The 25448-nt window shown below is 27.6% G+C and overlaps 1 protein-coding gene across 3 annotated transcripts in view; it reads right to left on the reverse strand.

Moving 5' to 3' along the window:
• The window catches only part of LOC111036055 (protein similar-like), a 45383-nt gene extending 20577 nt beyond the window's left edge, over positions 1–24806 (reverse strand). For 2 of the 3 annotated variants that reach the window (XR_002604707.1, XM_022317947.1), the window contains exon 1: positions 11292–12335. Coding sequence is in view for 1 of the 3 variants with exons in the window: in XM_022317947.1 (XP_022173639.1) it covers positions 11292–11962 (671 nt within the window). In the remaining 2 variants the exon portion in view is untranslated. Of the gene's footprint in view, positions 1–11291; positions 12336–15630; positions 15782–24277 lie in introns of those variants that run through there. The other variant, XR_002604708.1, reaches the window with a different exon arrangement.
• Positions 24807–25448: the final 642 nt, after the last annotated feature.

Consider the following 25448-nt stretch of genomic DNA (forward strand, 5'->3'; position numbering starts at 1 on the left):
GCAAGTGGAATTTCTGTTCAACTATTTATTTAGTTGTTTGCATAAAACATAAACGTATGTTTAAAGAACTTGAAATGCTATTGTTCACAATAATGGTTAGTTGATTATAATCTGAATATTACCTATATATATATTTGTGTTGTTAGAATACACATTTTTAAACTTTACTCTTATCGAGTTGGTATCAAATGTTATATTTTCCCTAGTTAAGCAATATACATACATATAACATAAGTTGTGAGGATTTAGCGGTTTAAATTATAGATTAATATAATTAATTAAAATATCAACAGATGTTTTTACAAAATTGAATCTAGTAAATGAAAATACCTTTAAACGAAAAATGTCAGTGCACAAAATCATTCGAGATGTAAACAAGTATAAGGAATGTCCACTCTACGAACGTGCTAAATTCCCAGTTTCTAAAAGTATTAAACAATAAAGTATAATTCCGAAACAATGTTTAAATAATTTTACAGTACATTTTTCATTTTTCATTCTTTCTTTCTAATATTTCGGAATATTTTAATATTGGCATTTGGCAATATAAGATAATAATATGTATTATATTTTATTTATTTAATCCTCCTAATATTAATTTCAATTTTTACCGTTAGATAAATAATTTCAACATTTTTTGAATTATCAATCCTTACAGTAATACATATTGATATCGGTAACTATGGTAAGGCATTAATCAAGTATACAGTTGGACACAATGGATATGAGGTGTCTACACATATGTTTAAAAACCTAAAATATGTTTGTTTGAAGAATACAAATATTTATGGATGGGTCCATTTTCCTTCAAAAATTAAAATATTAAGCCTATTCTTATAAAGAAAAACCAAATATATTTATAAGGCTCAATGTTATAAAACAAATTCAAACAGATGTTGAAAATATTGCAAGATAAGTATTTATACTCCAAAAAAAAATCTAAAGAAACAGCGTGAAACAACTATTAAATTTTAAAACGAAGAAATTTGTTAGTAATACAAAAAGGAAAATAATTATTCATCCGTCTAATATTTCTTTTCTTTAAACAGGTATATTCATTTATATTTGAAATGTCGTGATATTATAAAAATATAGGTACATAATTGTAATTCATAGGTATTTTATTTTTTTTAATGTTGATTTGTTTTAACTTATACTATTTTAATACCTATTTTAGTGTAATTATTGTGTAAAATAAACATTATTTTTATTCTTAATTTCTTATTGGTGGAAAATGGACAGTGGAGGAAACAGTATCTTATTTTTGGAGGCCATTATTGTTATGTAACTGTAATCTACGTCAAGTACTCAGGTCTGGATCGTTTCCATAGTGTTCTAGTTCTTTGTTTCTACCCGAGTAAAACAAATTGAACACACTAGACTAACATCTTAACAATTTTGAGAATGCTCCAGTTGCAAGTACTTTTATTTGTATTTTTAACTTCTGTTCACCATTATATTGTAATCTCTATAAATATTCGATGTACGCGAACTGTGAAATAAGGCGAGCTAAACATTGAAATCGAATACAAAAATCTTCACATAAAAAATACGATAGGATTTTGTTCAAAACAAAAAAAAATCAATACTTCAACTTTACTATATACGTGGCAAATTCCGCGTGGAGCCGTTTGCATATTTTAAGCAAAGTAATCATTGCAGTGCTTACATTGACAATTTTAGAGGGAATAATTGCCCCCCTTCTCGGTTAATATGATTTTTATTCGATCACGTAGTATTAATTTGTGTCAGAAATAATATTGGACGTATAAAAAAGATAAGATTGTTTAAGTAAATTTTGATGATGAAGCGACGACAATATAGGGTGGTGGAGGGCAGTGTTCAGACGGCAGACTCTAAAAAAAACAATAAATCATTTGTCCAATCACAACAATGAAAACATCAAATAATTAATTTATCGAACATTTTTACCAGCTAATACTCTTTAAAGACAAAACTAATGTCTGCCCAAAATCTGTTTGGCTATTCATTTAATCAAATTTCGTGAACATTGGACAGTTACGCAACTATGTCTATTTAAGGATATATAGTTTAAATATGATTTTACACTTTGTTGCAAATTATTAGTCTACAAAAAAAAATTCAATTATTTATAAATATATTAGATTATGTTTTATTTTATATTATAAACATACTTCGCACGTGGACTAAAGAGTATGATTTGTCAATACAGAGTGAGTGTGATACAGTAGACACAAATACAAATAAACCAATAAGTAATAATTTTTTTAACCTCCGAAGATTAGAAAATTTGAAATTTTGTTGAAATTACTTATTCTATTAAGCTGCAAATTGCTTATGGTATACTCTAGGTAATGCTATAGGCTATCATAAAAATAATACTGATTTTAAAAAACGCCGGGTTCATTTTAATGTATGGAAAATAGAAATTCATAATTTTTTTAATGTTTTGGGCAACATATACAATTTATCCCCTAGTACGCAGAATACGCATGGTTACTAAAACAAATAAAAATCTAAAATGTTATTTTAATTATTATCTCGAATTTTTATTATACCTGTATAACAACTTCATTCCGGTTGTATACGTATAAAACGCATTTTGTATTAGACAATAATGAATTGTAGAACTGTGTACGTGTGCATTTGTTTTGATTGCATAATCATACATTGCAAATAGATTAAATTGATCAAGTGGGAGAAACGCCGGAGTGAGACAAAGTTAGATAGAATCAATTTACATATGACGAAACCCATGTAAATATATATAATATTATAATATGTGCTATGTGCACGTATAATGATAGAAATGGAAACAATATTGAAAATACTTTGTAGAATTAGTGAAATAATATCAAGGTTAACGTAAAACGAACATTGAAGGATTATTTCAATGCACTATATTTTGTTATAAAAAGACTGCATTATAGGTACACACTCAAAATAATAATATAAAATATTATAATAGTGTATGTGCGATCATACTATATTACTATCTAAACATTTATCTATACAGTTGCGTCTATTTAACCTACAAATTACGCGAAACTAAGAGGGGGATTGCGCACGCTAAAGAATCTTATATAATCCCTACCTTTATATTTCTATAGATAAAAATTTAAATGACCCTGTATGTATATATAGTTACATAGTATACACGTAGTTCGCAGACGTATGTACTATTATACATAATATTATGTTGTAGTTAAATGTGCATGATGATTAAAATGCATGTACATAATAATAATTGCAACGATATAGCGTCAGGTTGCACATTATTATGGATAAACCAGTCAGTTGAAAACATGATATAATTTAATTGCGTAAACTGAACTAGACGAATGATAATAATATAATAATAATAATAATAAACGATTTCAACTTTTGTTTGTGCACGCACTAGGGAAATCTCATTGCTATATATAATTATACACACATATATATTTTAATATTTATAATATTAAAGGTGATATACTTCAAAATATTATAAAGATTTATAATAATTCTTTATAATCGTGATGCTCACAATTTAATATCGTAATCGAGAACATAATGTTAATGCGATTGTTGATATTAATTTATCAATGATAATAGAAGATTAGGTATATTGGTTGTTAATTGATTTACCATAAATTAAAAATCCAGAAAAAGTATGTATGGATAAAAATTAATGACTATTAAATATCGACAATAGGATTGTTGATTAAATTTAATTCACACATAAACAGGCAACAAACAACAGTTTTTTAATTACGTATTTTGTTAAAAGTTATTACAATATAACCTTTTGTTATACATTCTAAGTTAACAACATCAATAAATTAAACACGGGAATTTTTAAATTACATAAAATCAACATTTTATTAAATGACCTTTGATTGATACGAGTTGTGTATTAATTGATTACATTTTTTAAGTACCTTTGCACTGCACAAAGAAAAATACAAGATCTTCTTGTTTTACAATAAAATACTTTTAATATTATATTATTATAATAAAATACCAGTAAAAATGGATTTATATTTTTCAATACACAAAAGCGTTTTATTTATCTATAGTGTCATTTAAAAAAAGACGAGTTTAATTTTTAATCTCTGTAATTTCAGACTTCGAAAACAAAAGATAAATTGTTAATTATACACTTCATGATTACCTAAGTTATACTGAAAAATGTAATATGTGTTGTAGGTAGTGCATGTTTCATACAAACGATTGTAATAATATTTCGTAAGAATGAAATTAAAATAAATTTTGAATATGGAAAAAAATTTTAAAATGAGATTTTTGTTAAGCTTCAATTGTATTATTAAATATTATAATGACTTAAAGTTATTAAATAAGATTAATATAGCTATCAATAATCATATAATCTTAAATATTGTCCGTAGATTTCTTTTAATAAAGGTAAAACTAAAAATAACATTAAATACAAACTATGGCAATCTTCTGTTATACATTATGTATAAACATTAAGCTCACGTTAGGCAAGAATAAATATCAAAAACTAAATTTTAATTTTGAAATATTTAACTTAAATGCGATTTAAATTGCACAATATTACAAACATTAATTTACCTTAGTTCACTATAATAGAGTTACCATACCATAGTGTCTTTGTTCATGATCAGAAAATGGAAATACAATAGTTTAAGAAATTGTGTTCAATTAAATTAAAAATATAGGTACTACAAAATAAATTAAAACATTAATAAAATAAACAAAAGAAGATTTTTAAATTGTTTACACTGTAAAGTCCAGAATAATAATCAATGACATTTAGTTTGCCCTCTAAGTAAGCTATATTTGCAACGCAATGAATACTACAGATATTTAAGAAGTTAATTCAGTAAGATCAAGAATGGCTTTTTACGACGTCAGATGCAATTGGGATAAGTGCCATGAAATAACTGTACATTTGTTTGAAATTAAAGTAATGTTATTCAAGTGAGTGGGTATTTGATGAAATTGCACCTATTAAAGATTTACTTTCATATTATATCTATGGAAATTTTAAAAAAAAATTCATAAAAATTTAATAGACAATTTTTTTTTAATTAAACGAAATTACAAACGATTTCTTGAAAATTATAAAACATTATCGATTTTTTTGTATAAAGTTTGTAGTTACAACAAAACAACATTTATGAAAAAATACTTACAAAGCTTTTACTTTTATAAATGACAGCACGCATTTTTAATTACGTATTCCGAAGCAGAAAATTACTCTGACAATTTCAGTTTATTTATTCGAATTCAAACAAGTTCTTAATTAGTTATATTATAACAAAAATATATTTTGTTAAATGTGCGTTTACCCCAAGAGTCACCTTTTATCTTGTTATTTTGTATTTACAATATTTTTTAAATAGATTTTTATATTTGTTATAATATGCTTAATAAAATGCAATTATATTAAAATGTAATGTAAAAAAACGAGTAAGTGGGTAATGGACGTGTTAAATTCGAATTAAATAATTATCGTAAACGAAAAACGATTCTGAATGGTATATAAGTCAGACTATTTTATTACTAGTTAAAGTGTATGATATAATAGTGATAAAGGTAATTTATTTTACTATCAGGAATAAGTACTACAGTAGGCTAAATTCATTTTTGGCAAAAATTTGCTTTTGAAAATGTCATTGAGTGTAAAATGAATGAAGTTTGTTTAAGTTTTAACTGCAGACGTTCATACAAAAATATAGTGAATTTACGATCAACTTTTTAAACTTATGAGCAATGTTGTATTACATATTTAAGTTCCTATTGACTGAAATATTTTTATCAACAATATTTTTAAATAAAACTGATTAATTTTTTAATCGACATTTTTTATGCCCATAAAGTATAAATAGCTTAAAAAGAATCCTGAAAGAATTTTAAAAGTGGACAACTTTTAATAGCGCATAGAAATCAATATTATAAATATATAAACATTCGGTGAAAATGTCATGTATCTATGATTATTATTTTAAGAATTACACCTAACAAAAAGGTTAAGTCAAACCTAGTTTTGAGAAAAGATTACAGTTTTTTACTTTTAACCCCCCAAAGTACCAACTAGATTCATTTTCCTACCAGAAAAAATGTTGTCGAAGAATTCGATTTTTTACTATCCCAAAAGGTAATGACAGACACACATATCGTTGTAAAATCAATACATTCATCGCTTCGCTAAGAATCTAAAATTAAAAATATGTCAGAGAACATTTTTCATTTTATATTTGGACGTTGTTAAACGTATGAATTTAACGGTAAAATGAATTACACAATTTATTGTATCCGTCATTTTTTTTTTGAGATTATAAATTTTAATTGATCATGAACACAATAATTAGTTGTTTTATTGTTTAAAAATATATTAGTAAGTATCATTGTAAATCTATAGAATACATTGTGTATATTCAATATTATGAATTATTTTATGAGCACCAATAGATAACTAAGTTAGTTGAATGGTTTTCTAGTGTACCGAGAATTTGTATGCTATTTATTTGCTTTGGTATTTTATCACCCTATAAAAAATACACCGATAATTCGATACGTAAGATAGCATAAATTAAAATAACAGAAATTGGTCTTCTAACAATAATGTCAAACGCCATGCCTATGAAATATTAATACTTTCAAAACTATTTATCAGATGTTAAAGTATATTGAAAGTTGTCTATAACTAAATAATTGAAAGATTACAACAATAAGTAAAGTAGATTACTACTACAAGACGAGATTAATACAATTTTAGATTTAAGTAGAAATTATAACACATTTGTTTAGTTTACAGCAAAATTACATACTGAATAATATTAAGTTTAACCCTTAACTTAGGTATTGAAATAACAATTTTAAAAAGTACAGTTGTTACACATAATTTTGTCTTTGAATATTTATTAAGGTTTGTGTTGAAATTTTAAACTAAACTATACATAGGCTATGTTCTGTTACATACCAATCCAAAAATAAGAAGTCAATAAAATATTATTTTCGATAAAATGTCTCTTTAAAAGAGTGTAATAAAACTACCAATGTTAATCATAAAAATAATAACAATAAAACAAAAGAACCATAAAATTCACAAAAACCAGTGGAAGACAAACATTTTTCACAGAATTCAGGCAGAACGAGTTTGTTTATTAGGTATATTAGTTATAATACTATTATACAAGTTACGTATTTCATTTATTTTTATTTTTGAACGAAAAATGTTAATGTTTTGGCGTTTAGTCAAATATTATATAATATTATGTAGTTACTATAGTTATAGTGTTTGTATTTAATATAGTTTTATGCATTTCTAGTGCACACTCCAACTCTTATGAGAATCTAATTAAACCTCTATTGTTAAACAATAAGGACAAAGTTGAATTAGTTTTGAATTAGGTAATTGAATAATATAATCCTATATGTATCTACTATCTACAACTCCACAAGTACATATTTAGAAAAATGATACGACATCATTAGTTATGGCAGATAACGCATTTTCAATATTTGGCGATTAATTTATAGTAATAATTTTTGAAGTAAACAATCAAAAATTATAAAAAGACAAATAAGAAATTAATGATATTATTTTAAAAACGATTAATTTTTTGATTTAAATATTAGGTTAAGTTATTTAAAATTCATCGAAAAATAGGAAGGTACCAAATAAATCATATTATTATTGTACAAACTATTAGATGTATTATCATTATTTCTAGAATCAATGGTATTGTACTATCGCTATAATATTATAGTCATGTCATTATGCCAAGTAGCTCTCGAATATTGTATACTAATAACAATTAACTTCAAAAGTTATAATTAGCTTATCCATATTCCAATTGGAATCTTGATATTACAGATGAATGACATCTTACAGATGACACGTTTGTTACCTAGTTGAAAACATCGTGAAGATACTGTATCTAAATAATAATGAATACAAAAATGTTTTCAAAAAACAAATAATTAATTATTTTTTATTCGTAACTATTATAGTATTATAAATATTTAACTTCATTTGCAAATTTAACCTGTAAATAAAATATAAATACTCATCACTAGACATTTTAATTTAATTTAGCTTGTTTGACTACTATCTAGTTAAAATGATTTAAAATATGATACAGTTTGATAATATAAATTATGTTTATAAATATTTTAATGCACCTACAGCCGCATATTATTTAGATCCTATAACACAATACAAATTTAGATTGTAGTCAACTGAAACCACAGACATTAAGAAAAAGTGAAGGAGTGTTATACTTTATATCTAGACAAGGGCAATATTTATAGGTAATTTTATGGCTAAGACACAAAGTATTTTTTGTAGCTTTGTACTGCACCGAAAATAAAATAAAAATAACTAAATAACTCAAACGGACAGTTGAAGACCCATTTTTCGATTAACTACAAAATAACCACAAAAAAGAATGATAAAATAAAAATGTTTAAATACCTTTTGTACAGGTTAGGTTTGTACTTACACAAAATACCAAAATTTAAATGTATAAGATTATAAAAAAATAAAAATAATGATACATTTATTTGTTACTTTTATAGGCTGTATAGTGTTCTTAATTCTTCAGAGGAAGCTACTCATGCGTTTCTTGTACACGTGTACGACATACCAAATTTTCGGAAAAAATAGAAGACGCTTAAGTACAGATAATGTTCTTACCCAAAAATTGTATTCACTCTAATATCAAAACTAACTACAGACTATTGAAACTAGTGAATGAAAATTTGTTGTGTCGTATGGAGACAACAATGTCACGGGCAGCGTCCTATTAGGAAATTCAAAGAATTATAGAACAATGTTTTTGGACTTCGATTTATTTTTATATTGCATTGCATATTAGACATAATCTATGAAAAACAAAAATCATTGAAAATAGTTTTATATTTAACATTGACTAACTAAAATAACAGTTTTATGTACTTGTGGCTTTATTATATAACAAAAGTATGCATACAGACTGATTATAAATTAAAGAGAAGTTAATACATTGAATATAGCTACCTACTAGTACATTGAAGGAAATAATTGTATAAAACTTATTTCAAAGAAACTTATTTTTAAAAATGTGGTATCCAAATAAAAGCTTCTCATTTCATATTTTTATCGAAAAATTGTTTTGTTCCCTTTTAACGAGCCAGCGCGTAGGATCTATTCATATTTTCCAGGAATATTTTGTCCACATTATATTCAATTTCAATACAAGTTCTTCATTAGAAACAGAGTTTGGATTAAATATATATTAAAATGTATTCACAAATTTACCACACACATGAATATATATTTTATAATTTACCGATATATACAAATCATATAACTAGAGGTTAGGTTACGTAAATTGTTAACGAATATTAATAAAATCTTATTGTGAAGAACGTTGAAAATAAAATGTGCAACACATGTTTGATAATTTCGTTTTTGGTTGAACTATTTAGGTAAAATATTAAACTTCAAAATGAATATGTTAACAAATATTCTTATTGGATTTATCATTATTGGCTTACAATGCGGTTAAAGGTAATTACTCTTCTTTTACATAAAATATAAGAAATAGTAAAAAATTCTTAACAAAAAAACCAAACTGCACTTGTATTTTAAATTAATCAGTAAAAAATGAATATAATATTTTCTACCACTCATTTGTCGATTAAAAATTTTTGGATCACTTACTATCTTCAAAAAATGTGTTCACGTTTACAAACCTTACAATCAATATTATTGTATAAGAACTTTTAAAATAAATATTATATAAGTAAATGTACATAACATTGATATTGTGTACAAATACCAATAATAGTAAGTTTATTGTTCGTAATTAAATATTCAAACAAATTGTTCAAAGCGTCATCCTGCAGACATATTGAATTGTATTTATAAATACAAATTAAAATTGATCTAAACATCACTTCTAGAGTTATGTACGGTTTTCTCTTTGTTTTACGAGTAGGTACACGCAGTATTCAACAAAGGATCGTTTGCTATTAAACATAAAATATAACAGCGAATATGACACAGGACTATATAGCTTATATTTAATATAAAATATGTTTGTATCGAAAATATTATAAGATGATAATTTTTATACAGTGTTTAAATAAATAGTTAACGGTCGTAAAATAGTTTTTTCAACTTTGTTATGAACATAGAATTCTTATGATGATCCATTAAATATTTCTATAAGGGTTAAAATATAGACAAGTTTTACTTAAGTTCTGTGCTGATTAAAATGTAAAATGTTTCACAAACATTTTCAGAAGGAATCCCATATTATTATAGAAGAATGACTAATTTTGTCTTAATGTTCAAAATACATCTAGAATTCAACATTTATTTATTGAATAAGAATGTTTTTATTTAGTGGACACGCAGAAAGTTAAATTTAGTTCATAAGTAATGTGTACAATTATAGTTTATACACACAACACCCAGATTTATTACTTCAATAGACATTTTTTAGAGTATTATAATAAATTAAAACTTTTTTTTGAAAAACATTTCATACATTGTACGTTTGAAAAGTGCAACGTTAAAATTAATTAGGTATTGGTTAGCACAATTTTTGGTAGTATTGGGCGGAAAGAAATTCGCAAAATAATTTGCAATTTAATTTTTAAATTACGGAAGAATGAGTATGATATGTCAAACATAAAGGTACATCTTGGAAAGTTGTCCGAGCCTTTACATATTAATAAATACCTTTATAACTACAACTTTAGAATGAAACATGTAAGTACGATAACCATAACTGAAGCGAATAATAGGTATATTTGTGAATATCTGTAGACTTTTTCGATCACAGAAAAATTTACTATTAAGCTATAAACATAGGAAATTAACTATAGGTAACAAATAAAATTTTTATATTTTGTTGAATATTGCTAGAGATGTGATTAATTGACACATAGCTACCTAACAATGACACAAAAAAATCGTACATGCATGATACATTGAATAGAAATCAGAGTACTGAGAACAAGACCAGAGCCCAAAAAACCTCCCTGTCGATGGAAAAAATTTTTAATTTCATTGTTTTAAAAAAAAATTGTAAGTGCCTATTATATAATTGTATTATTAAAATCATTCAATTGCTGAGCGTCAAATAAAAGGTGAACAAATATATATTACCTATATGAAAAACTAAAGAAGACGAAGGAGTCTCCTAATGTATGAAGACATTGCACTCAAAATATAGCCAGCGAGTATGAAAACCCATAGCACTTTTATAGTTTTACTTTTAAACAACAAAGCAGGTGGCGGATGACAATTTTCGCAAAACCATAATATTATTTATTATTATTATTACTTGTTTCCGGTGGGTTTATCGACGATCAGCTGCGAGTCCTGGCATTCGTAGCGATCGGTGTAGGTATTATTGTTGTTGTTGATGTTGTTGTATTTTATGTTGTTATTGTTGTAGTTGTTGTAATAGTTGTTGTTGTTGTAGTTTTGTAAAGCTTGGCTCGGCGGCTGAGTGGACAACGGCACATGAGGGTCGTTAAGGCCGACTGCCGGGGGATGATTATTTTCATAAGCGTTGTAATATTGGTTGTGCGGCTGCGGCGGAAAGTCGGCCACCGATGGATGAGCGGGAACGCCGTAAGGGTCCTCATTAGGCGAGTAGCCGGGGCGATAAGACATGGGCGACATTGACGAAGAGGATGACATGGGCGACGACAGCGAGGACGACATGGACCGGTAACCGTTGTCCAGCGGCGCGATCGGAGACGACGACATCGCGGAGCACAGATTTGTGTTGTCGTGGTGCTGCATCGGGGGGTCATGGAGTTGGTGGTACGGCAGTTGCAGGTTTCTTTGGTGGTGGTGCTGCTGCTGCTGAAGATGTGGCACGTATGGATGACGATGGCGGTCTAAGGCCGGGGCGAAACCGGTTACGCCGTGCTGCATAGGCGTGCAGCTCGGGTACATGGACGATGGTACGATCGCGGAATCGTCACAACAGCCACCCGGAAACATGACGGCGCCGTAAAAATTATTTTTGTACCGATAAGCTAGTTTTTGGATCTTTCAAATTGTATATTATAAATTAAAATAATCCTTCGACGGGGATGAAACCCAAAAATAAACGAACAAAAACCGAAAACACAATATTATACGCTATTTAGATACCTACAATAACCGGAAGCGTTTAGAGACTCGCGAACAAAAAGGTCAGGACACTAATAATAATAATAATATTACCAACGGTGGTTAACGGCAGAGCGCCGTAACGGCGGCAGCGGCGGCGGCACGAGCGTCAAAAACCCTAACCGCACTCAACTCGGAATCGCGTGTACAGCACATGTTGCTTCCGACTCGGTGACTACTTCTGGCGGCCGTGGCGAATCGCTCGACATTGACACATTGAAGGAAGGGAAAAAATCGCGGGCGAGCGGGCGGACCGCCTCCGCTGGTGGGTCGTCCCGCCGCGTATGCGCGCGCGGTCCAGTCCTGCAGTGCAGCCGGGCCTGCGCACGGTAACATCGTGGTCGGCGGGCATGCGCGATCGCTCGCTCGCTCGGTCTCCCGCGGCGGCAACACTGCACCGGCCGCTTGGCGGTGCTCTGGGTGCGCGTGACGCGGCGTTTTGTGCATCGCGAGCGGCGCGCCGCGCAAGACAGGTCCGCCGTTGCACTGCCGCGCCACCGACGGTAACTATGCAATTCTCATGACCCGAGGTCAGGGTCTGCGGCGACAGAAGAAGGATACACCAGTCTCGATAATGACCCATGTCATATATACGTAAACATTATACACCATGCAATATGATAAAATATATGATTTTTGACTTTTTAAATATTGTATTGTACGAGGTAATTAAGTATTACATGCCTATACATATTACTAAATTGTATTACGTTTCCGCGACTTCTCCGTAGTACCTACCGCCGCCGAATCGATATATTAAAATGTATGTTGTGCGACGTGGGAGGTTTCGATTTTAGGCTCAGATAACTAATAACCTCCACGGTTATTCATTTAAAATATTGTTTAAGTTGTACTTAATTCAATTGTATCTACACTGCAAAGTTGTATACTTCGTTATTTCACGAAAATAAATAAATAAATTTATATTTAAACATTAGTATAATATTAACCTTGAGTAGATTATACATATTAAAATTAATACACTTTAAATCCCATGAGCACCATGTTTTTTTTTACCAAATTTAACTAATCAAATAGGTATATCAACGAGTAAAATATTATAGTATCACCTTACACAATGTTATTAGAACTGTTCTATAAATATGATAACTGATTAGTATAAAAAATACTTATGTACATTTTGTTATTGAACCGTTTTATTAATTTTGTACATCACAAGAGCACAACCCATTTTTTACCGGATTGAAAACTTATACTCAACAAAATATGTAATTTATTTATTCAATTTTGAGTAGCAATCGAAAGCTTTTCGAGGTCATCAGAAATACATCTAAATTAAAAATATAACAAATTCAGTTATTGCAAAAAAATGAATATAGGATTTAACGATTTTATTATGAAAAAATAAGAATTATTATTTAGTAGTTCGTAGGTTGGCGTTGGCTAGGTATTGGTGTAGGTTAGGACAATAATGTATATTATATTTATTTTAATTTTTTCTATGAATACATTCATAAAAAGTCAGACATGATATAAAAACGTGTCGGTGGGCAAGCGTCCAACTTCGCTCTCTTCCATGCAAAACAACATAGTGTAGTATAAAATAAAATAATAATATAATATCAATATAATGATCATATAGTTATTATATAATTCCCACTTTTAATTCAACAATAAAGTAACGTACTCGAAAAAAATATTTTGAATAATAGAGTTTAGTTTACTGTACTGTATTTTGTATTTATAATTTATATGAATATCTAAAAATGTTGAGTAACGTAAACATTAAGTTCCATAATCTTCACAATGTCGATAATTCCTTGATATAATTCACAGTCAAAAAATCATTTACATTTTATAAACACAAGCTACCAAGTTGTATATCATAGTATATATTAGGGTGATAACTTAGAAATTACCAGAATAAAAAAGTGGCCACTGGAGGCAGATTTTAAAATTCCTCCCTATAAGTACTACAATTACCTACTGGTCATCACTAACATATAAATAATAATAACCCATATTGTCACAATCTTTTAATTAATATACATTATACACTATACTATTTTAAACTCGGAATTGCTTAATTTTCTTAATTTTCATTCATATTAAAAAAACCCTTTTAATAATACAGTATTTTAACTTTTTTTTATCACTGATTTTGGCTATAATTTATGATTTTAATTAAAATGTTCAATAGTTTTATAAACATTTTTTGGGATCGCTATTTTTCTCGATAAATATGTTTTTTAATAATACATACTTATTAGTTATTACATTTTAATAAAATATACAACTTTATTACAAAGTTAAGTCATTACATATTACTGTAGGTGTGAACTGGTAAACAATAATTATAAACTAGATAATTGTTTAACATATTGCAATATGGACCAGACCAACTTAAATGAATATATCAAAAAGAGTCAAAATAGTTTGAATGTATACCATTTATAGAAAAAGCTAATATACATATTTGGTAGAAATTTGAAGTATTGATTTTTCATTTTTTGATCATATAATCATTCATTTCTTAATTACAACGAAATAACCAAATCAATTTTGTCGAAAACTGGTAGGGACTTTACTTTATGGTTTTACAATAGTTTAAATATTTTTCAGCTATTTATAGACATTTGAATTTTTTGTCTTAAACATTTTATTTTCTCGTTAATGCCGATAAAAATTGTTTAGTGTATTCAAAAAGCTTAAATTTGCTGCAATTAAAAAGAAAGTTGAATGTAAATCCACAATATTTATTTACTGAGTTTGATATTAGAATTTTGATGACAAATGAATAAAATATTCAATTCGTATAGTTTTAGAAGCTTTCTAGGCTTGCAAATTTAATACAAGGTACTTTATAAGTAGTTATTGAAACCAAAAACTAAACATGTACAGATACTTTGTCTTTATAGAAATTTGAACAAAATCAGATATGTAAATGAAAAATATTGATTTAAATTATTTCGTTGTATTCAAAAATATTATTCGGGGGAACTTGAAATTTTTTGGGTACCTATATTATTATACTATACAGTATACACACACAACGACGTTTTTAAAACATTTGTATTCATTTTAAGCTATTGCCTATTTATACCCCGAAACTATTCCCGCTGTAAGGTGACATAACATGACATGTGTAGTAATAAAGGCTGACAGACCTTCGCTCAGAGTTGTTTTTCTTATACAAGCTTTATCAGAGAATTACAATTTAACGCATACACTATACAGCGAATTCACTATGATGAAGTCCGCCACTCAACACCAAGTGTACAACAAAAACGGCAACTTATTCTCTCTCTTTTAGTACCTATGCAATGGTTTTAACCGAAAATTTTAAAACGATAATATGATATTGTGAACCATACTGATTTAAATCTTACATCCTACATAATAATGTTCCATTAATACATTTTTATTTTTCAACGTGAAAAATAGAATTTTATGTAAAAATATCATAATTTATGTATTCAAATCGAAGGTTTTATATTTTAGGCAACTGGATGTAAAATGATATACTACTTCCTTACCTTGGTGGATTTGAGCATACAGTCCCTTCTGCACTATATCGGGATGAAGTAGACTTTTTATCGTCTGTTCCTTGCTCTCGATCTTCTTCTTCAGCATCGCCGCAATCATCTACACGAGACGAGTTGCTATTATCCTCCATGACTGCTATACCTAGAGGATATTCAATAAATAGTATAAGTCAAATGTATATTCATTAGCCTGCAAAAATATTAATTCATAATAAACGATAAATTATTTGAATGTGATAAACTGATAAACAATACCGAGCACAGTTACGTATTTATCTTAGTGTCTACAGTTTAACACCGTAATGTTGTACACGCTATACATTTAAATAATATATTTTTTACAGAATTCGAATTATTTCGGTTGTTAATATTATCTTTTGGGCAATAACTTCATGAAATAATTTGAAAATATACAATAAAACCTGTCGTAGAAAACTTGTACAAAATAAATTCCTTAGTATTTTTTCAAATAAAAAATATACTAGTCAATACAAATATACTCGGTCAGACATACATATAAATAAACTTTGTATTACGAACCATTAATGGTCTATTTAATACATGCTGAACCAAAAATGAATCAAAAATAAGATATTTTTAAATTCAACGAGACCTCATGCATTTTTTTTTAAAGTGTGGTTCGTACAATGGAGTATAAAAAAATACTTTTAATATCATCATAAGACAAAAAAATAATTGACAACATTGTAGTCATGTTCTATTGTAATCATGTAATTCATACTCAAGTAAAAAAGTATGCAACTTCAAAAAGAACTGGAAATTATTAATCAACACGACCAATCTTACACATAGTTAGGATAATAATTATCGATTATTTTGATGAATAAGAATCTTCTATTTTCATAGTCATATTTTTACAATTAAAATGCACATGAAAACGTTTAAACTTAGTGGTAAATATGATTTTAAAAAAAAAACCGGACATAAAGCTGATTAAAGTTACTATTTATTAAATGGCAAAAGAAAAAAACAGCAACTTAATATTATAAAAAAATTAAGGTTTTATCATTTTAGATCATATTTTCAAAATATTTCACACAAAATGTATACATGTATAAAGACGAAATTAATCACAATAATGTACATTAATTTACATAAGTAATTTTCTGATTGTGAATTGTGAAGATATAAAGAAGAATTATCAATTTTGTATCTAATGCACTATTTTTATAACTACCTATAACGAATGTCATCTTATTGGATCACTTAATGTAGATAATAGTTATATAATTAAATTGATTTAATAAAACATCATAGGTACTCTGATATTATTATACATTCTAAAAAACATTTTATCGACTACACAATTAAAAACACAGAGAATTTATGGTATAAAAAATGAGGTAAGAGATGGTAAGAGCCGAGAGGTAATTATAGGATATTATAATACATTATGGAGTACAATTTTACTTTATTTATTAACTATAGTATTTTAAAGTTAGAGTTAGATTATATTATGTAGTTATCGATTTAGATGATAACATTGAACTAATTACACTTCTTAAAATTGTTATGCTTAAATTACAAATTATATTGTGTTGAGGGATTTATGGCAGATTTTATGTCACAGCCTCCAATGGCCAATTTAACACTGTCCATCTGATAACCGAGTTCAAACGTATTAACAATATTCATCAAACAATTTAACATTTCAAATGAAGTACGTTCTCCTCTAAATCTAACTGTTCAACAAGAATCAAAAATGCATATGATTCATCGTTTCAATTATCATTTTATAAAAACTCACCTTCAATTTTTGAGGGAGTTCAAAATTTGGTAAATGAAGTACAGACCCGTGTATATTAGTAAAATATGAAGTGTAAATGAACCAACAATCTCAAGGAATATAAATCATTTAAAACAAATAAGAATTTAAGAATAATTTTAAAATTCATTAGTGAGCACCTAAGTAAATTCGAGTTTGTGAAAAAGGACCCTCCATTTCATACGGTCTAATTATTCAATTTCTTCTTTTATGAAAGGTGAATAACTCTGATATTTATAACATCTTTCACCTATTCTTTCATTTATCTATTCATACATAAAATAGGGTATTACTTATTTTTATAATGAACAAAGCCTTCATAAATCGTTTTTGGTTTACTAACTGTTTTTTAATAATTTAAAATAATTACAATTAATATATATTATCATGAGTTACAGTACCTAAAGGCATATATGTATAACAATTAGGTACATGATTAAAAAAAAGTTTCTGATTTCGTATGGAAAAATTTAATTTTTTAAAACTTTAAGTACGAGTATGACCACAAGTGATTTAGCCTCAATCTATTTTCCAAACGTAAAAATAAACTGTTAAAAGCAAAATAAAATAATAACTGCAAAATCTATAGGACATAGGTATATATTGTTTATTGTTCGTTAAGTTTCTTAAATCTAATTTTTAGAAAATCTCATATTTTGTGATTTGGATAAAACAGTACCTATAATTGTCGTCAAACGCATAAACAGTCGTGCAATCGTAATAATATAATAGTTAAAAGCGATTGTTATTAATCCTTAACACAAATGTCAACACATATTATGTTATACTATGTGGGTTGTAGAAAATGGAAAACAATTTGCGAATAATAAGAAATATATGGAGTAATTTGGTAGTTGCAGCAATTAACCTAAATTACTAGTAGATTACCAAGAAGAATTAATAATATACAGTATAAACCTTGGCCATAGAAAATGAATAAAATAAATATAAACAAATACGTTAACATTCACTGTTGTAGGAAGTGTCATTAATGGGTGGCTTATATCATCAAAATGATGTTAACCTGTCGTACCTACTTGTTATTTTTAAGCTTTAGCCTATATTCTTACAGTATCGAATGATCCATATTGTATATTGCTTAAAAAAAAAAAATCATTCATTGTAGGCACACAAATAATTAGATAGATGTCGCGATGTGAAGATATTTGAGGTGCATGATAAAAGTAACGCGTCAAGTTAAACAGCGACGGTTTTCCTAGTGGGGGCTGGTGCATCAAGTACACACTGCGCAATCTGAACGCACTATTGATCGAACCAATTCGGCGTCAGTGACGATAGCTGACCTATTTAGACCGGTACAGTCTACAATGTTATATATGGACGATACTACGTGTATACACTATAGAAAACTATAGCATATGTAACGAATGAGTACGAATGTTAATGTAATATAATATAAAATTAATTAGAAAATAGGTATATTATAAGTATGTAAAATACGGTTGTTGTATGGAATAGTTATAACTTCCAAATTCTTAAATATGACGAGGTTATTCTCAATTAAGCAGCATTTGTTAAATGTGAAATTTTTACATTGGTAACTAAAATCGGCGATTTCCAATATTTATTTTATCTTATCCAATGTAAACTAAAAAAATTAATTAACTTGTAAATGCTATATCATTGTAAAAACAAAAATGTATTCAAATAATTAATTTAATAAATAAATAAATTGATGAAGCACGATTACGCACCAAAAAATGTAGGGTTTGTTCTCTTATGTAGGTACCGCAAATACAACACAATTACCTCGGCAATTATGAATCGAAACAAAATATACCTCTGTATGAAATGAATATAGTTGATTTGAACAAAAATTGTTTCAATTGTTTTATACCTTATTTATAATTTCTAAATTATATTTTAAACTTACAGAATTGACAATATTATTAAATTGTTGGCTAATGGCTTGGTTAAAAATTGGAAAAGTACAAATTTTAATCACGATTAGTTTATGCATAGACTAGTGGGTCTATATTGATAGGTGGCACTTTTCGATTATTGAATTACTCCGGTACGGTACAAAGTATACATTTATAGTTTATACTATATTATATTTATACTAACGGGCATTACCGTGAAATGTTGGCACACGACTATCACTGTACTTGGTGTAGGAAGGGTCAGTCTATGAGTAAAAGGTCTATGCATATTATATTAAGTCTAACAATATATTGATATCTTGTTGACTTAATGAATATAAGGATGTAATAATATGTATAAATACTCGTAATATAGTCGTATTAATATTATTAAAGAACTTAATTTTTAAAAATATTTAATACCATAAATATATAACGGAGGTACTCATTTTATCAGAAATCAGATAAAATTTAGAAATCAAGATAATATTTTATTGTTAATATCTGATATTGAATTAGAACGTTGTCGCATTTTCATTGCTCTTATCGGTCGGTGGAATGATTATTCTCTCGTGGACTATTACACTATTACTATTTCTCTCATAGTCTATAGTCTATACTATAGAGTGTTTTATACAAAATATTAAGTAGTTTAGTTTTCACTATACTTTGTAAAATGTGCAGTGATATAAGAAAATATATATATTGAAAAAATAATGGATGCAAAAAATTCAAAAAACAATCGAGGCTGAAAAGGGTAAGCCATATAATATTTTAGTTAGTCATCAATACAGGAAATATGAAGTAGGTACTTACAAAAACAAGGTAGTATTCGATATCACTATATCAGTGTATTAACAAAAATTATCAATTAAGTAAACTTGTCACTTAAGGACATAATCATGATAGAATTTCGGAAAATATCATTAATAGCCGTTTTAATTAAATTGCCGAATCGAAGAAAATGTTAAAACGATTTATTTACAAGACCCAATAACGATTAAAATAAAAATTCGACAAGAACTCTAGCACTGAAATTGATTCACTGATATTAGACTATGAAGGGAAGTAGGTATGTATGGTTTTGTAAAATTATGTATACTTTATATCAGGAGTGGACAACCTTTTTCTATATTGTGCCAAATAAAGTACAAATTTGAGAGCGTGCCTTGAAAATTAATAGGTACTTTATTGTTTACTTTACAATAATATCAAAAATGTATTTCTTCACATCAAATAAACATTTTAATTTTAGATTTTTTTCTTTAATACTATTTTTATGAAAGTTTAATTGCGGTGATTTTTTTTTTAAATGATAATGTTGAATTTGTTTGATGGATATTATCTCTTCGTAATTTGGTTGAAGTTTAATATGGAGATATATAAGCAGTCGATTTTTTAAAAGAGAATTTGTCGGCATGGTTTTGTACTTATTTTTGATAAAAGTCATCAGAGAAAAACTTTTTTCACATATATATGTAGATTGTAGAGCCGAAATTACAGACCTATTTTAAGGTTAGACTATAAAATTTTAGAAAATCTTCCTCGGGTATGCATTCAAAAGTTCTATTATCTCACGCAACTCTTTATATTTTCATTTTAAAACTTAAAATTTTATGTTGAATAATTCACAATTGCATGTTGTGGTTATATTTTTAAGATCGTGTGTCGCTATGATAATTGATTAATAAATAAGTTATTTAAATCTTTTTCTTCTTTAAATCCAGTTTAATCCACTGAATCTTTCTTGAAAACTGTCATATACCTAGAGATGAAATATAATTCTTAAAAATCATAAATGGAGTATCTGTCGATAATCGGCGGATAAATAGATTTTAATCGTACAAAGTGAATTTCCCATTCCTAAATTACTTTCGAATAGACGAATTCGAGACATGAAAACATGTACAGAACCTACAAAGAGTAGAAATAAATTTTGTCCGCCTTGGAGTCGTTTAATAAGGATATTCAAATGTCCGAGAATATCAATTAAAAATGTGAGTTCGTTAAACCATTTTTTATCTCTCAGTAGTTCACATTCATCAGGCAATTCAATCTTTTTTCTAAAAATTCTATAATTTTTTTTAGATTTCAAAATCTTTCAAATGCTTTTCCTTTTGCAAGCCATCTTACTTCACGAAACAATAAAAGCTTACTAGATTCGTTAATGACGAAATAATGTAATAAGTAATCTAATTTAATGATATGTTATAATGTGTCATATTAACATAAATGTTGTAAAATATAATATTTACGAATTCTATGATTTATTTAAAATTGGAGTATAATCTCAAATTATAATTTTAGAAATATATTAAAATTATATTTAATTTTATCTGACGCTGGTGTGCCATTCAACAACAACAAATGTGCCACAAATGGTACGTGTGCTTCAGATCATATACTGTATATAAGATTTACACACTAAATAATTTGTAGACATATAATATTTTGGGTGGCAGTATTGTGTTAAACAGTTCCCAACAGTTTCCGGTTTTGGATCGATGAGGGGGAGGGGGTATGTAATATTTTAAAATAAAATTTGATAAAAACAACCTATAAATTATCAATCCATTTTCAAGCTTATGTTTTAAAATCAATAATCGTATGAATTATTACAACAAAACAGTTTTAATATGTTAGTAATTTTGAACTTCAAAAATGTATTTAAAAATTGTGGCTAGGCATATTTTATTATTACTTGGCTAAAATACTAAAAGTTTATTATAACAGAGAACATTTCAAACATATACTAATGGCTAAATAGCTCAAAAAGAACAAAAATATTTTGAAAATTATACCTTGTCTACAAAATGCTAGAATAGTAAGTATAGTATTTATGATTATTAAGTGAAGATGGCCAGTCACAAAAAATATTTATTTTTGAATTACAACAAAAAACAAAATCAATTTTGTGTATGAAAACTTAAGTGAAGGAACCTAAATAGTATGGTTCATTTATACTTGGTTGTCTCAAATATCAAGTAAAAGAGGAGGTAAAAGGTTAATAACAAAAAAACCGCTCTGAAGAAAATATGATATTTATATCAATGAGTACCCATACTAAGAGATTCATTAGTGGTATTGTTTTTTAGAAACACATAACAAAATATAGGTACTTCATATTATAGTGGATAATCTAATATAAAATACAGATACAGAAAACAGATAACTGGTCTTTGCAAATACCTAGGTACAAACGCCACAAAAGTTAAATACAATTAAAATTACTTTTAGGAATTTTTATGAATGTTGAGAAACCAAACCAAATAATTTAGAAATTATAGTATCTACCTAGTCAGTACCAATAATATTTAATAATAATAGTTTATTACAATTAATTAGTAAAATAAATATTATAGGTAGGCACGTTTATTTATGTTCGATAAATTGACAATCAGTTACATATTACAATAAGGTACCTACAGTGTTGAAGCTAGCAGAGCATCGGTGAAGAGGTTTCTATTGATTACAATTAAACATGATAAAAGTATACTATAAGCACCTAGAGCAAAATAAATAAAACCACATTAGCATAAGATAAACATTTTCTGTTGATCAAAATGGTTTAGAAGATAAATCTATAGTTATACTATAATAGACTGTGACTTTATTAGAAATTGTATTTTTTAAGTGCAAAATAATATATTATTTAAATGCATTAAAAAGTAAAAATCATAAAAAAAACTAAATTGTTAAATAAATTAGTACCTAGATAGATACTTCCCAAAATATAGTCTATCTCTAATACTTCTAAATTAGTCTTGATTTATAAAAATAAATATGATACATAATATGTTTATATTCAAAAATTTCAATTGAATTCAAATAAACAGTTAATATTTTTTATTTTTAAGCTTCAGCAACTGAGGCCATTAGCTGTAGGTTGTGGTACTGTAGGGTTATGGAACAAGTGTGTGAAAACAGTTAATATTATCATCATGAGGATTGTTATTTGTAATTACCTACTATAGTTTATGTAGTATGTATATTATACCATAGGTAATAATTATGAATTTCACAAAATATAACTCTACATATTCGGCATTTAAATTAATTGAAACCACTATCAACATAACATAATAATTACCCAGTTATATAACATTAATAATGTTGATAAAAATATTGTTCAATACAATTTGTGTCTACAGAACAACCAAAGATAGTTGACTTATTTAACCTCAATGCTAATGTAAAATAAATTTAATATACTTCTAACTTTAGAAAAAAATAACTTGTAAAATATAAAATGCACTGTAAATATGATATCAGTTAAAATTCTTAAAAATAAAACTATACCTACAAATGTTATGTTTGCACAAATATGTACAGCTGATTAAATTGTGGTACAGTATTACTGCATTAATAAAATATTGTACTAATCAGAGTATTATACCTATCGCCAATCTAGCGATTATTTTTTATTTTTTTAACTGAGTAAAAAAACCGCTTAAAAAGTATTTCCCTATCAATCAATTATGTATTATAAGCATAATATTAATAGAGATATCAGCTATGTTTATATTTTATCCAAAACTTCATTTTATATGCAATTTTTATATTTTGTGTTATTTAAAATCATAGTTGTTGCTAGTCTATTTAAGAGGCAATATTCTTGGAAAAATAAAAAAAATTAGCAGAACAAAACTCAAAACACACTTTATAGGTAGGCATATCAAACATTATATATCTTTTATTGTGTCTAATCAAAGTATGCGTTAATATCATTGTTAGGTACCTCTATAGTCAAAGTTTAAACATATATACAGTATGTTATTTCAGTATTAATAAAGGACATTGGTAAGCAAGGTGCTAAGAAAAGTGTATTGCAAACAGCATAATCTAGATCTGAATGTTATTGTTAACTGTTACGTTACACAGCACGTTACCATTTATCAGTGTTACAATCAAATCCATACATATTAATACACCCAACTTAGAAGTAATAGGATATAGTAGGTAAACATACTTGTACAAATTGCTTTTCCGTCAGTCTTATAAGCGATGATGTTCAGTCTTGTAGTGCAGTCTTATCGTGCGGCTCATATGTGCGCCAATTGAACTATTTTGTTTCGAGGTGGTCATTCACAGTCGTGTTAACGACGCGTCTAGGAAACGTTTGTCGGACATCTGCCCAGAAGTTCTGCGACCGACCGACATAACTCATCGTTCTTCGGCCGTACACTGCACATCATGATTGCCACCTTAGAGTCAAACTTAAATATATTAAACGCACCGAAATCACACACGAGACCCGCACACGCCGAAATACCGAGCGAATTGTCATCCAAGAGATATGCACCAGCACCGAGACCAAACAGTGTAGAAATAGGTCGAACGATATTGTTATTCGTGATTATCAGGTATCTAGTAAGACTAATAACTAATAAGTAATAACTTTTGTTAATTACTATTATTATTGTTATTATTATTATTTAAATTATTATTATACGATCACATACGAACGACAACAAACCCGACCCGACCCATCAGACGCCATGTTTGTTGTTGATGGTCCCATTATCACTCAGTCGATCATAGAAGAAAAAATCAAACGGAAAAAAAAACGAAAAATCATGCATTATGCAATACTGCTGAATGTTATATTCTAAGGCAGTGCAGCTTCTGACACTACTAGCCGCTATCCATTGTTCAATGTTTCCCTATTATAAACTATTTCTCATTCATTATTATTTTATTATCCCTATATTGCTATGAAACAAGGTATAAACTAGGTATATAATATAGATATTATTTATAAACTTATTAATTTTAAATATTAGACTATTAACAAATCAAGAAAATTACAATTTAACTACTTACTGAAGATGTTAAGTACTTATCTAAGGTTATTCATTTTTCAATGTTACCTATACAGCAAAACGAGGCCGTAACTACTCCCCCCATCGAAACTTTTCTAAGTTGAACAATAGTTTTTATAATTTTAACGTAATAAATGATAAGTGTCCAATAAGTCCAGTGAGTGTCAGTAAGAATAATATTGAACCCCCCCCCACATTTTTTCCGGTTAAGCCCGTGCAGAAAATACCAAAATCTGTTTTGTTGAAAACTGGTGCTTATACCTATAACGTAAAAACTATATTCCTGTCTAATTTTTTTTAAGTTTTTCTTATTGGTTT

This window comes from Myzus persicae, unplaced genomic scaffold (genome assembly GCF_001856785.1).
Source record: "Myzus persicae strain clone G006 unplaced genomic scaffold, MPER_G0061.0, whole genome shotgun sequence".
Classification (NCBI taxonomy): domain Eukaryota; kingdom Metazoa; phylum Arthropoda; class Insecta; order Hemiptera; family Aphididae; genus Myzus; species Myzus persicae.